Source organism: Theropithecus gelada, chromosome 12 (assembly GCF_003255815.1).
Source record: "Theropithecus gelada isolate Dixy chromosome 12, Tgel_1.0, whole genome shotgun sequence".
Classification (NCBI taxonomy): Eukaryota; Metazoa; Chordata; class Mammalia; order Primates; family Cercopithecidae; genus Theropithecus; species Theropithecus gelada.
The window spans coordinates 54,138,582-54,152,563 of record NC_037680.1 but is presented as its reverse complement, the minus strand read 5'-3'; the positions used below and the strand labels follow the sequence as shown (position 1 = coordinate 54,152,563).

Genomic DNA, 13,982 nt, shown 5'->3' with positions numbered 1-13,982 from the left:
GGGTTGATTTCTCATGGTGGTCAGGGAATAATTCATTGAAAGCGTGACATTTAACTTAATTTCAGAAGATGATACCAATGAGGTGATGAGGACAGGGAAGCTCTGAGGTAGAAAAGCACTTGGTATGTAAATGAACAAAAATGAGGTGAGTGTGGCTGAGTGTGTAGAAGACGGAGCGCATGAAGCATGAAGTTTAGTTTGAGAACATGCCAACAGCCAGATGGTGCAGGATCTGTCCAGTCACCATCCAGGCTTTGGACCTAACCTCATGAACCTGAGATCTGTGACCAATGTGTGGATACCATTAAAGGAAATACAGAAAAAGTGCAGTGGGAAGCCACTGGTGACTGATTTGATTTCTACTTTTTAAGATCGCTCTGGCTGATGTGTACCAAGGAGATTGGATTAGTATCCAATTGATACTAATTGATTGGATGGAGTGGTACTTACAGAGCTGAGGAAGACTGAGAGAGAAATGGGTTTGTGCGGTATATTAATTTCCTGTGGCTGCTGTAACTAATTACCACGATCTTAGTGGATTAAAACAACACATAGTTATTATCTTACAATCCTGCAGGTCAGATGTCTGAAGTGGGTCTTACTGGGCAAAATTCAAGATATATGTAAGGCTACATTCTTCTGGAGGCCTTAGGGGACAATCCATTTCCTTGCCTTTTCCATGGAAAACCTACCCGCGTTCCATGGCTTGTGGCCCCTTCCATTTCAAAGTTAGCAATGGTTAGTCAAGTCTTTCTTACATTGCATCACTGATTCTCCTGCCTCCTTTCATTTATAAGGACCCCTGTGATTACATGAAGCAAAGCCAGATAATCTGAGATAATCCATCTCAAGGTGACCAGATTAGCAACCTTAATTCCATCTGCAACCTCAATTCCTCCTTGTGACATATCATATTCACAGATTCCAGTGATCAGGACATGCACATCTTGTGGGGGAGTGTTATTCTGTCTATCACATATGGGAAAATCTGCATGTATATTTAGATGTGTTAAATTTGAGAAGCCAGTGAATTGACCAAGTTGGAAGTTAGTGATGCAGGGAGATGAGTATGTGAGTGCAAAACTCAAAGAGATCTGAAAGTTATCAACACAGAGATGGTGTATAAAGACCTGAGAGTGTATGGCATCACCAAAGAAGAGACTGAGCCTAGGAACTTCCACATTAACAGTTAAGGTAGAGGAGAAGGGACCAACAAAGAAAACAGAAAGAACAGCTAAAGAAATAGGATGAAAACCAAATAATGTGGTGTCATGGAAGCCCAGAGAGGAGACTTTTAAAAATAGAAGCGAGTGCTCCCTGCAATTGCAAAAGGCAATTGCAGATTCATCAATGGACTTGTTAGCAAGAAATTGAAAGCCTTGACATGAGCTGTTTCAGTGGAGAGGTGGGGGCAGAACCAAAACTGACGCAGATTGAGGAGTGAATGGGACATGGCTAGTGGCCATAGGTGATGGGGAAAAGTCCTATGTGACCACAATAGCCTGTGTAGATGCTTATTAAAATTAGCAAGGTGATTACATTTGGTCACAGACTTTTCAACAAGAAGCTGGGAACTAAACAAAAACCTAGCTTGGTTGTGTATTTACATCCGGTCAGAATCACATGATGGCTAAATTGATACATGAAAGAGGTACAAATATTACTGGGTTCTCGCTGTAACCGGTGTATAAAACCTGCAAACACTGTGGGTAAAGTGAAGCACCACCATCTTGCTGAATCCCAGAAAATCCTATAGGAACAAACAGAAAAGGAGAAAATCAGAGTTCTTAAGCAAGATTTAAGGGTCTCTTACCTTAAGGAATCCACTCCTCTGGCTTGTTGGTCTTTCTAGGGATTCTTAGCGGGAACAATGCTACCATCTTCCTGGACTGTGGTTTAGCAATAGGGCCCAGTCCTTCAAAACAATGTACTCCTGTTAGCCAATGATTCCTTCCTGCTCGCCAACATGGACTGTATTCTTCTGGGAGAAGGTAGTTGAAGGATTCTTTAGCTAAACCATTTCTCCCCCACCTCTACTGGTTCTCACAGTCCTACAAAAGGAAACAGGAACTCTCAGAAACAAGAAGATTCAGAAGGTAAACCAAAAGCTTCCTTATCATTAACTTTATCTAATTAGGTAGAATAAATAAATAACTATGTACTTAATAGATTAGCCAGCAGAGGCTTAAAATCTCAGGATACCAATCCAAAAAAGCTTTAGCTCTAAGATGTGGCCCATGAAACTTAAGAACCATGAAAAAGTAACCAAAGCTTTTATAAGTCTTATTCTTTAACTATACATAAATTTAATTTCAGATGTATCATAGACATAAACATAAAAGATAAAATTATAAAGTTTGTAGAAGATAGCATAACGTATATATTCACAACTCGGGGGCAGGAAAAAAATTTTAGAAAGGATATGTGAGATTGAGCACAGTGGCTCATGCCTGTAATCACAACACTTTGGGAGGGATAATTGTTTAAATCCAGGAGTTCAAGACCAGCCTGGGCCACATAGTGAAACCCTATTTCTATAAAAAATAAAATTAGTTGGGCATGGTGGTGTGTGCCTGTAATACCAGCTACTTGGGAGTCTGAGGTAGGAGGATCACTTGAGCCAGGGAGGTCAAAGCTGCAGTGAGCCAAAATCGCGCCACTGTACTCCAGCCTGGGTGATAGAGTGAGACTCTGTTGGAAAAAAAAGAAAGAAATAATATGTGAAACGATAGCAATTTAAATAATTGACAAATTACACTTTATCAAAATTTAAAACTTCTATTTATTAAAATACACATTAAAAGAAAATTAATAGACAAGCCATAGACTGGAGGTAATATTTATGAAACATATGTCTGACAGAGGACTTGAATCCAAAATATACAAAGAACTCCTACAACTCAATAACAAACAAAACAAACTATTGTAATTTTAAATGAGCAAAAAAATCTTAATCTGTAATAATTGTCTGTCTGCTTCACTGATTCAAATAGTTTCAATTTAGTGGAGTAAATAGCTTTTTTTTTTTTTAAATGAAGTGGGAAGAGTTGATTTAAACAAACCTGACTAAGCACCACCTGGTGGCAGAGATTTTGAATTGCAGCTTGAGTTTTTGTGGGATATTTTTTAAAGGTAAAGTTTGAAGAGTAAATCTGCAGAAATAGACTTGAAAACAGTAAGAAATTCTAATAAAATGACAGCCAAATTAAATTTTACCACAGTAAAACTGAAACAAAAGAGCAAAGTCAATTCATCTATGCACTGAAATATCTATTGATATTATAAGATAATGATATAACATAATATCCAGCCAAATATTTATTTGGTAGAATTTTAATTGAATATTAATACAATACATATAAGTTGGCTATTTGTGTGCCATGTATTCAACATGTAGCATTGCATTTAATCTTCCTAAGAACTCTGTAAAGTACAGGACCACTCCATAGAATATTTCCATGGTTAAAATTTCCCAGTAGAATATATCTTTATTTTTAATAACCACACCTCATAGAACATATTTATCTCTCAGTACAACATTTTTCTGAGTCCCCTCCCAAAGGTGAAAAAGGATTGAGAAAACTATGGAAAAACAAGTAAAGTCAGTAAGAAAAATGTTTACAATAGAAGAGAAAGTATTACTTAACAGAAAGAAACTTTTTGTTAATAACTATATTAGTTATGATCAAAAAGTAATACTATTTATTTATTTATTTATTTATTTATTTATTGAGACAAGAGTCTCACTCTGTCACCCAGACTGGAGTGCAATGGCACAATCTCAGCTCACTGCAACCTCCGCCTCCCGGGTTCAGGTGATTCTCCCACCTCAGCCTCCCGAGTAGCTGGGTTTGCAGGCATCCATCATCACGCCCAGCTAATTTTTGTATTTTTGTAGAAATGGGGTTTCACCATGTTGGCCAGGTTGGTCTTGAACTCCTGACCTCAGGTGATCCACCCGCCTCAGCCTCCCACAGAAAGTAACATTTTAAGTAACTATAACATAACAGTATTTTTTGTTTTATATATACCTATGAATTTTACTGTGCTTTAGTTGAGTTTTAAGAAGTTGCTGCAGATCTTATAACGCACTGTAATTTTTTTCCAATTAAAAATAATTAAAAGTAGGTTCCCTGTTAGTGTTTTCAGGAGGAGCCTCTACGTTAAGCAGTAGATGCCTGTGTAGTATTATGCTATACCACCTTATATATGAGACCCAAAGAGATTAAACCATTTGCCCAAGCTCCCAGGGCTCGGAAGTGGAGGCATGGCAGCCTGACTCTGAAGGCTGTGTTCTAACCACCCTGAGACACTGCTTCTATTGTGGCTTTGCTTGTATCACACAAATGGTATGTGCCATAGGTCAGTGCTTCTCAAAGTTCTTGGTCAGTAGGTTATTAGGTTGAATGTTACCAGTTTGATGTTACCTAAAAGGGAGTTCTGTGGCTAATTAGATTTGGGAAATACTAAGTTTAATGAAATAAAGCATGTTACTTTACTTTTTGCAGCCAAATGTGCACTGTGATTCTCTAAGATTGGTAGATGAAGAAGGCGTTAGCATTTCCCAGACTTATTTGTATGAGATTTGTATAGATTAAGAATGTAGGCTGGGCGCGAAGGCTCATGCCTGTAATCCCAGCACTTTGGGAGGCTGAGGCGAGAGGATAGCTTGAACCCAGGAGTTTCAGACCAGCCTGGAAAACATGATGAGACCCCTGTCTCTACAAAACAATACAAAAATTAGTTGAGCATAGTGGTATATGCCTGTGGTCGCAGCTACTTGGGATGCCGAGGTGAGAGAATCACTTGAGCCCAGGAGGTCAAGGCTTCAGTGAGCTGTGATCACACTACTGCGTTCTAGCGTGTGCAATAGAGTGAGACCTGTCTCAAAAACAAAACAACAACAAAAAATGTGTCTGGCAGCATAAAACATATAACATACATATGCTATTTATGTATGAGTGTCCATATGTCTGTAAATATGCCTTATGAAATACCACCAATGTGCATTTATTTGACTCACACAACAAGACGTCTGGGGCAGGGGAGCCCAGGGTCAGGCTCCTTTCTCTTTTCCTTTCTGTTCTGTTCACAGCAAGCTGGCATTCACTGCCATGCTTGTCACTTCATACACACCAGATTTTGCTGCACCTCCAGGCTTTACAGCTGTATTCCACAAAGGAAGAAAAAAGAAACAAGCAGTGCCAGCACTCCCACTTATAATTCATTGACCAACACAGTGGCATAAAGGCCACCCTGTAGGACCACCCCCAGCTGCAGGGAGCCTGTGAATTAGGGTTTTTACTTTTAAGCCTCTGTATCAGTGAGTTCTGATGTAGATAAATTGCAAAAGTTGATTCTCACTCACATGATATGTCATCAGCTGCAGGTTGGCTGCAGTTCTGCTCAATATGTCTTCTTTATTTGGGGGCTCAGACTGAAGGATCAGCCCCTCTCAGGCCATGCCCTTCTCATGGCGGAGGGAAAAAGGAGGTGGCAGAACCATGTGATTGCTGTTGAAGACACACTCAAAAGTGGCATTTGTGACTTTCCCCACATCCCATTGGCCAAAAGAAGTCACATGCCAATGCGGATGTAAACAGGGCAAGGAAGCACAATCCTCTTACAAAAGGGGTCACAGATCTATATATCAATATAATCTTTCCTAATATAATAAAAGCAGGCAAATGAGAATAGGTGAGGAAATGGAAGTTGAGTCATCAACCTGGTTGCTACAGATCACACACACACGTGCTCTAGCTTTTCATTTGCTTTTAGAGCATTTCACAGGACAAGTATTCACATCCTTTGGGAACTATAGTTTTGAGCCACATCAAGTCTTGTTTTTTTTTTTTTTTTTTGATAGGGTCTTACTTATTGCCCAGGCTGGAGTGCGGTGGCATGATCTCAGCTCACTGCAGCCTCGACCTCCTGGGCTCAGGTGATCATCCCATCTCAGCCTCCATGAATAGCTGGGACTATGGGCACACACCACCATGCCCAGCTAGTTTTTGGATTTTTTGTAGAGATAAGCTTTCGCCATGTTTCCCAGGCTGGTCTCAAACTCCTGGACTCAAGTGATCTGCCCATCTCGCCCTCCCAAAGTGCTGGGATTACAGGCATGAAGCACTGCACCTGGCCATTGTCCTTTTCATAAAATAACTATCTATAGAAAAATTCCGGTATAAAATATTCTTTAATATGTGAATTATGTCAGAGAATATTATTAGACAGGTTGTATCTTGCCATACGTTAAAATCCACCTTTAAATCAAGGTGATATACATGAGCAAAGCTTATTTTTAAGCCAGGAGAATTTCAGAAAATGCAGTCATGTATAGTTATTAAAATTATTTTTTTCTTCTGAATCAGGTGCTATCATATCATGCAACATGTTCAAAAGCTGAAGTTGACAAGTTTAAGGTAAGGAAGAAGATGGTTTCCTTATTGGTGCTTACAGTTAAACTTCTCTTGGCTTCCTGAGCTCTGTCATTTGCCTCTAGAGAATTAATCCTGCTCATTGGGAGCTGGAGGACTAGCACTGGGCAAAGGTATATTTCTGTTTTAGAGGGGAAGAGGGACTTATATATAACTGAGTAGTCATTTTGTAATCATTTACATGATTCAGTATTTCTTCCCATTTATTAAGAAAGCACAGTATCAGGGGAAAAAATCTGTAATATGGTGAGAGTCAGGACACCTGGTTTTGGCATCGGTTTTACCTCTAATTGGCTGTTCAGTTAAAAACTTAGGGCTGTATTTCCATCTGTAAAAATATATGACCAGATTGAGATAATAATAGCTAACACTGTGTGCCAGACGTACTACCAGGCATTTTACCTGCATTAATTCATTTAATCCTCACAATCCTGTGAAAAGCAAACTGTTTTACAGATGAATAAATGGAAGCACGGAGATGCCAGGCCACGGTCAAACAATTGTAAGAGGTGTAGCAATCTGGCCCCAGAACTGGAGTTCTTTTTTTTTTTTTTTTTTTTGAGACGGAGTCTCGCTGTGTCGCCCAGGCTGGAGTGCAGTGGCTGGATCTCAGCTCATTGCAAGCTCCGCCTCCCGGGTTTTTACGCCATTCTCCTGCCTCAGCCTCCCGAGTAGCTGGGACTACAGGCGCCCGCCACCTCGCCCGGCTAGTTTTTTGTATTTTTTAGTAGAGACGGGGTTTCACCGTGTTAGCCAGGATGGTCTCGAACTCCTGACCTCGTGATCCGCCCATCTCGGCCTCCCAAAGTGCTGGGATTACAGGCTTGAGCCACCGCGCCCGGCCCAGAACTGGAGTTCTTAACCACCGTGCTTCCCTACCGCACAGGGTGATCCCCTTTCAACTCCAACATCTGATGAGTCTATGAATGAGTGTTAGATATTCCTTATCACCTTAGTTACTACCATTTCCTTAAGTGCGATTCAGAATTCTTGCTTGTGTCCCTGCACTCCTACCCGGCAGTTTAACAATGAGCAAAACACTGGAGTAAAGGGAAATTGATTTCCTTTCCTTTTGAAAGTTTTGGTGCCTGTCTTTTTACATATAGGTGGCGGTTCAGAAAATTATCAGGAAAAGCTACCACAGTCATGAGAAAGATCATGTTTTGTATTGCAATATTAGAATGTAATATCACTTGGTGATGGCTACTTTTCTAAGAGTCCCATTTGCATATATATGGCGCAGAGACCATTGGGCCTAAGAATTGAATCAGATCATTAGAACTGAGCACATGAATGATGAAAGGGAGCAAAGGAAGATGTTTGTTCCAAACACTGAGCATAGGGATAAAAGAACTCCTTGCAAGGGCCAGAAGCAGCACATATACTGTGAGCATAGGAACTACTTGGGCTCCATCCAAGGATAGGGTCTATTATTGACTTAGATGCTTTGGGGAAAGACCTACAATTGTAACACAGATAAAAAGGGAGAGATAAGGTGACAGCTGACAGCAGAGGGAGGAGACAGAACAACTAAAACCACAGCAGTCAGGGCCCATTTGTTGCAGAGGAAACCATCCTGCATACCAGCTTGAACTCAAGCTCCATCAGGACAGCACTAATTGTATGTTTTATTCACTGCTGTATCTCTCCTTCCTTTTATGGTCCTTGGGATATAGTAACACTCAATAAATACTTGTTGAATGGATGAATGAATGGATGGATAAGTGAATGAATAAATAAATCCAAAGAGTACCAATGGTTCTAGTACTCAAAGCAATTAGTCATTAATTTTAAAATGGTGATAATATATAATTATTTTATATATTTCATATAAATTTTACTTAATGTATATAAATTTTATAAATATTTCCATCAAAAATATTTAAACCTTTTTTATTTTAGCCCATAAAGTTCAATTATTCAGAAATCCTGTTTATGAAAATATCCAATTCCTGCTAAAATGCTCATATAATGTTTATATTATATTTTTGCTGTTATTATAATTATCATCGTTGCTAAAAGAGGGAAGTGGTAGGCAAGAAGAAAGACAGCAAAGATGATAATATGAGCTTTGACTCATATGACCAAATATGACTGCAAGAGCTGCCCAGAGATATAGCAGGCCAAAATCCATAGTCGTTTACTTTTTTTTTCTTTTGAGACAGAGTCTGGCTCTCTGTCACCCAGTCTGGAGTACAGTGGCACAACCTCGGTTCACTGCAACCTCTACCTCCTGGGTTCAACTGATTCTCCTGCTGCAGCCTCCCAAGTAGCAGGGATTACAGGCACACATCACCATGCCCTGCTGATTTTTGTATTTTTAGTAGAAACGGGGTTTCACCATGTTGGTCAGGTTGGTCTCGAATTCCTGACCTTGTGATCTGCCTCCCAAAGTGCTGGGATTACAGGTGTGAGCCACTGCGCCCAGCCTAGCTGTTTACTTTCTAAAGGTACCAACATTCAGGCTTAATATTTTGCTTAAAGAAAACATTGCCCTGGAATTTGGTATGCATTTCTATTGTTAGCTCACAAATATACTAAATATGAAGTATTTAAATTTGAGAAAAAAGGGTTATTTCATCTTAAAATTATCAAGATTGAGAATTTAACTGATTTACTCTGGATTTTATCATGAAAGATATTAGCTAGTATCCTATTACAATGTAATTGAGATATAATAGATCATTTTAACCATTTTAAAATGGGAGTTTTCTTGATATATACAGTAAATAAAACATTATTCTAATTGGTAGTTGATGTCTGTTATAACTGCAGCAATAACATTAAAATGTAGTGGGCTTAAAATAATCCTGCACGTAGACAGTGAAAAGCGTTTACTGAGATTCCAGGCTGGAATACATGCAATGGCAGTTTTCTAACATTGTAGCTAAGTAACAGTAAATATGTGCTGTGTTTTGACCAATATATATGACAAACCACGTTTACGTTCAAGTATATTGTCATTCTTCCTGTCTTCAGTACTTTTTTAACAAAGATGATTGTAAAAAAATTTTTTTAAATGTGCAATGATTTGAAGTCTGGAATCAGAGTTATCCATGAGATTTCATGAGTTAAAGCAGGGGTCCTCAACCCAGGCCATGGACTGGTACTAGGCCACACAGAAGGAGGTGATCAGCAGGTGTGCAAGCATTACCACCTGAGCTCCACCTCCTGTCAGATCATCAGTGGCATTAGATTCTCATAGGAGCGCAAACTCTGTTGTGAACTGCGCATGTGAGGGATCTACGTTGTGTGCTCCTTATGAGAATCTAATGCCTGATGATATGAGGTAGAACAGTTTTATTCCAAAACCATCCCCACACCCCCACTCCTCCCAGGTCCATGGAAAAATTGTCTTCCATGAAACTGGTCCCTGGTGCCAAATAGGATGAGGACCACTGAGTTAAAGGATGGCTGAGTCCCAATGTATTGGACTATACCCAACCAGATTAGTGATCAGTGATTCAGAGCTTAAGCCAGAGTTTGGGAAGAAACTGATTCATCCAGCGCTGACAAAAATCTGGAGGTCAAATTTTACACACGTACGTATGACAGACTTCAGTTGGAACCCAAGCTGCACCACATCTGGGATGCAGAAATGTCTGGGAGACAAGTGAGTTGTAGTTATTTATATGAGAGACTAACAGGCCTTCTGAGTCAAGAACTCTTCCTCGTGAAAGTTAAGGCCACAGACCTCAATGTCTAGATGATTCCAAGTTCAGCATGAAGTTTTTACCTTGGATTTATCCCTCACCTCAGCCTCCCATGGATCCATGTTCTTAGCTGAGAGTGTGAGTAAACACAGAAGGCATGGACTTTGGTATAGTTTCAGTGCATTAAATGCTCCTGATAGAATGAGGGTCAGCATGCCAACAGCACACAACAGAAGGCAGCAGCTTAATGAAGGAAGCATCACTATGGACCCGTGGCAGGGCCCCTTCCTACCTGTGTGACCAGCAGAAGCTGATGGCATCGATGGAATCAATGCAGGCTCAGTGGTCACATTTTAAGGACAGGTAAGGTATACCCTGAGTACTCCCAAATGTAAGTAGGAGAGATGGAGACTCTGTACTATTGGAGAATGTGATATATACACGATTAATTACTCTTAGTTTGGTACCATTTGTACTCAGAGATTGTGGGGTCTACAGGAAGATTGATTTCACATAAGACAAACCTGTAGTGAATCTTTAATAATCATTAATGCTAGGCTGATGCCATCTTAGCCTTCCTCATATCTGGTCTTCCTATTTCACACCCCTTTATGTTTTGGGATTTTCTCCCCCTATTCTAGAATGCCTTGTTAGGGGGAGCATTGTTGTTCTGTTTTATTCTGATAACCCTATTACTTCTGTTGGGAAAAATTTCCTTGAGGAGTGTGTAGTAGTGATGGCTGAGAGAATGGGATTAGAGTGTGAAAACCTTTCTAGAAGTGTCCTTGGACTGTCCAGCAAGAATAAATTAGATAAAACAACATATAATTACTCATCCAAGAATGTCAGAATTTGGGTTTATTTTTCCTGATTCTGATATATCATTTATACTTCAAGAAACAGTCTTTCTTGTAGGTTCACCTATACACAAAAAGATCACAGAACTTCCTGGAACTAATGAATTAACCATTTTGAAAGTCTGATTCAATAAATTATCCTTTATGGGTTGATTGTCCTGTGCATCTAATGAGGAAACCAGGATCTAAAAAATGGGTTTTAATCCTCATTAACATTTACTGATCTTCCATGAACTTGAAATAAGAAAGTTATATGCAGAAAATTTGTGCAGATTTTAGTGAATGTTTATATCTCTGCAGCTCTGTGCTAACAGGAATAATGTATAAAGACCATATTGACAATTACATCTCCTTGAAGATGGCTGGTTTAAAGGCTTTCAATAACCTAAAGATGCCAGCTGTGATAACATAAGAAAATGAGTTTAGTACCCCAATTATATGATCCCGTAATTTTATGGACTTTCCTTAGATTCCAATACGGTGGACAGACCAAACAATTATCACTATATATTGCTAGTTTACCAATTAAAATCAACTCATGGACGTTGTGGTGTTATATTGCCACCTTGTATCATCCCTTCCTTCAATTGAGAACTGCATGGGTTACGGCTGCAATCAGAGATGAACTCATTTACAGCACTATAACTGCCTCAGTAATTAAGCACCAATAACTCAGGTTGGGGTTTGGGTTTGGACTACCTCATACGTATTTCAAGTTTTCAATGTTAATACCTAGGCCACAAATTAATATCCTGGTAAATAAAATAAAATAAAATAAAATAAAATAAAATAAAATGCCAAGAATAGGTATTCCTTGTGGCATTTATATCCTGAAATAAGAATGAGTGCATCAAAAATAGGATCTTATGGCCTCCTTTGCAGACTGAGCAATAGGATGTGATTTACTAGGCTTAAAAAATAAATTAGATTTGAGAAGACACTTTAATCCATGAAATAGTCTAACGTGTATAATAAGAAGCTTCAGCCCTCAAGACTGCCTTTACAGCTATGCCAGGAGATGTGTCTGCCATGTGCCCTGCACTAGGGCCCCTTGCACAGCAGGCAGGTGCAGGGCTGCCCCCCTCCCCTTGGCTGGCCAAGTGCATGGGGTGCCTTTTAGTAGTTGATCTGCCAGGTGGTGTTCCTTTCCCCAGTTGGCACAAAGGCACTACACACGCTAGCCATCGCCCTGTGCAATCAGTTTCTAAGCCCTGGAAGAGCCCAATCCTTGCAGCGGCCCCTTGCAGAGGCAGAGTGCACTATGCAGACAGAGGGTAACACCATGGCATTTACCCAAACTCAGGTGACACAGAGAATGCCGAAGAGGAAGAGGGGTAGACCTGAGTCCCATGGACAGCTGCGGGATGGCAGAGGCCGGGGAGCTTACTACTCACCCCATCCGTAGGGGCACCTCCAGCTCCTCCCCGTCAGGGCGAATGACCCATAGAGGCTCCTCCACAGCCAGGGATAAAGCAGGACTTCTGGGTACCAGAAAGAGGGCAGGAGCTTTGTCTTGTTTCTCTGCAGTCTCAGTTCTCACGGCCTTCCTGAAATGCTACCTTCTGAAATGCCAACAGTGGCTTTCCAGTGCATCTTGGCTCATTTCTAAGGTTGTTTAAAAGATTACTTCGAAGCCATATAAAAGGAATTCGGTACCTAGCCTATGCTGTCTCCTCTTCTGTGCCCGCCTTTGGAATTTAGGAAGCTGTTTGACTTTAAATAGTATTTATGCCAAGTTTAATATCCGAGTTTTTGCTTTGTTTTGTTTTGTTTTGTTTTTTATCATCAGGGAAAGTTATTGAACCTTCACCAGGAAATTGACTGCAGAGAAAACAGCTGCATCAGCACCCTGAAGGGCATCTCCTGCTCACAAGCAGCGGCAGAGCCGGGTGGCTTGCGCTGATCAGGACGCATCCATAAATATGCGGAGTGCTTTGTGTTCAAATGTCCAGCTCTCTTTATGAATTGTGTCTTAATCAAATGCCACATCAGAAAAAGGATGGTTGTACTTTGTCACTCTTGAGTATTGAAGATAGTGGCGGAGGGCGGGAGGAGTGGGTGCTGAGCATGAGAGGAACCAGGTCTGCAAGCCCAGGCTGGTCTTTCCTCCTGCTGAGCTAAGCGGCTAGGGATTGAGGGCCCTTCAGGGACCCGCCTGACCAAAATACATCCTGTGGTGACCCTGACCTCCCCTCACATCAACTTCAGCAGCCACTGTTTGTCACTTCTATTTGAAAACAAAGCAAGGACACTGTCCCCACAAGGTCACTGTGAGCATCTCCTTTCCCTGGGAGGAAGAGTGGGCCTGGAGGGTTTTCTCCTATCTTCTCCCTCCCTCATGTTAGCACAGCAGAGTTCACTGCATTCCCTAAGTGTCACATGGGAAAGCGCAGGAAGTCTGAACCTGAGGCAGTGAAATAAAGGAGGGTTCATTTTTGTTTCAGAGTGCTAGGAACAAAGCGGCGACAAGTCCTGAAGGTGCAATGGAGAGCAACAGTGTGGCCCAGTGAGATCCCTGACTCCTGAACTGTGAAGGGAACTGGAGAGGTTAAAGTCATCAGAACCTTCCAGAATGCTGGGGCATCTGGGACTGTATCACTTTATCTTCTTTTTGGTTTTCCTTTAATTAGATCCATTGATAACTCTAGCTGTGGAGTCAGGAAATGAAGAACACATAGCTCCTCACCTCAGTGAGAGGGACTTGGGTTAGCCATCACAATGGGTGGCCTTCCCTCTGCTGTTCACTCAGTATGCACAGAGCTACAACCTCCTGGCTGTTGGGCTTCTGTAGCCCTCAATCTCCAGTTGCACACTTTGGCTATCATTGTACAGTCATCATGGGGTCCTCATCATCGCCCGCCCCCAAATGCAGTCTTGTCCATTCTGCTTTCCAAACATCTCCTGCTCCTGTCCATCCTCACAGCCTTCACCAGTTCAGATCCTCATTCTCCTTCAGGCAGGCCATTATTGTACACTGCTCTCTTAGCTGGGCTCCCGCCTCCTGCTGTTGACCCTATCCCAGATCCATCCTGTGC

At 41.0% G+C, this 13,982-nt stretch overlaps 1 protein-coding gene across 3 annotated transcripts in view; it reads left to right on the top strand.

Annotated features, from left to right (window-relative positions):
• PDE11A (phosphodiesterase 11A) overlaps positions 1-13,982 on the top strand; it is a 501,616-nt gene that overhangs the window by 352,111 nt on the left and 135,523 nt on the right. For all 3 annotated transcript variants that reach the window (XM_025405422.1, XM_025405424.1, XM_025405423.1), the window contains one exon: positions 6,372-6,422. In XM_025405422.1, coding sequence (XP_025261207.1) covers positions 6,372-6,422 — 51 coding nt within the window. The remainder of the gene's footprint in view (positions 1-6,371; positions 6,423-13,982) is intronic.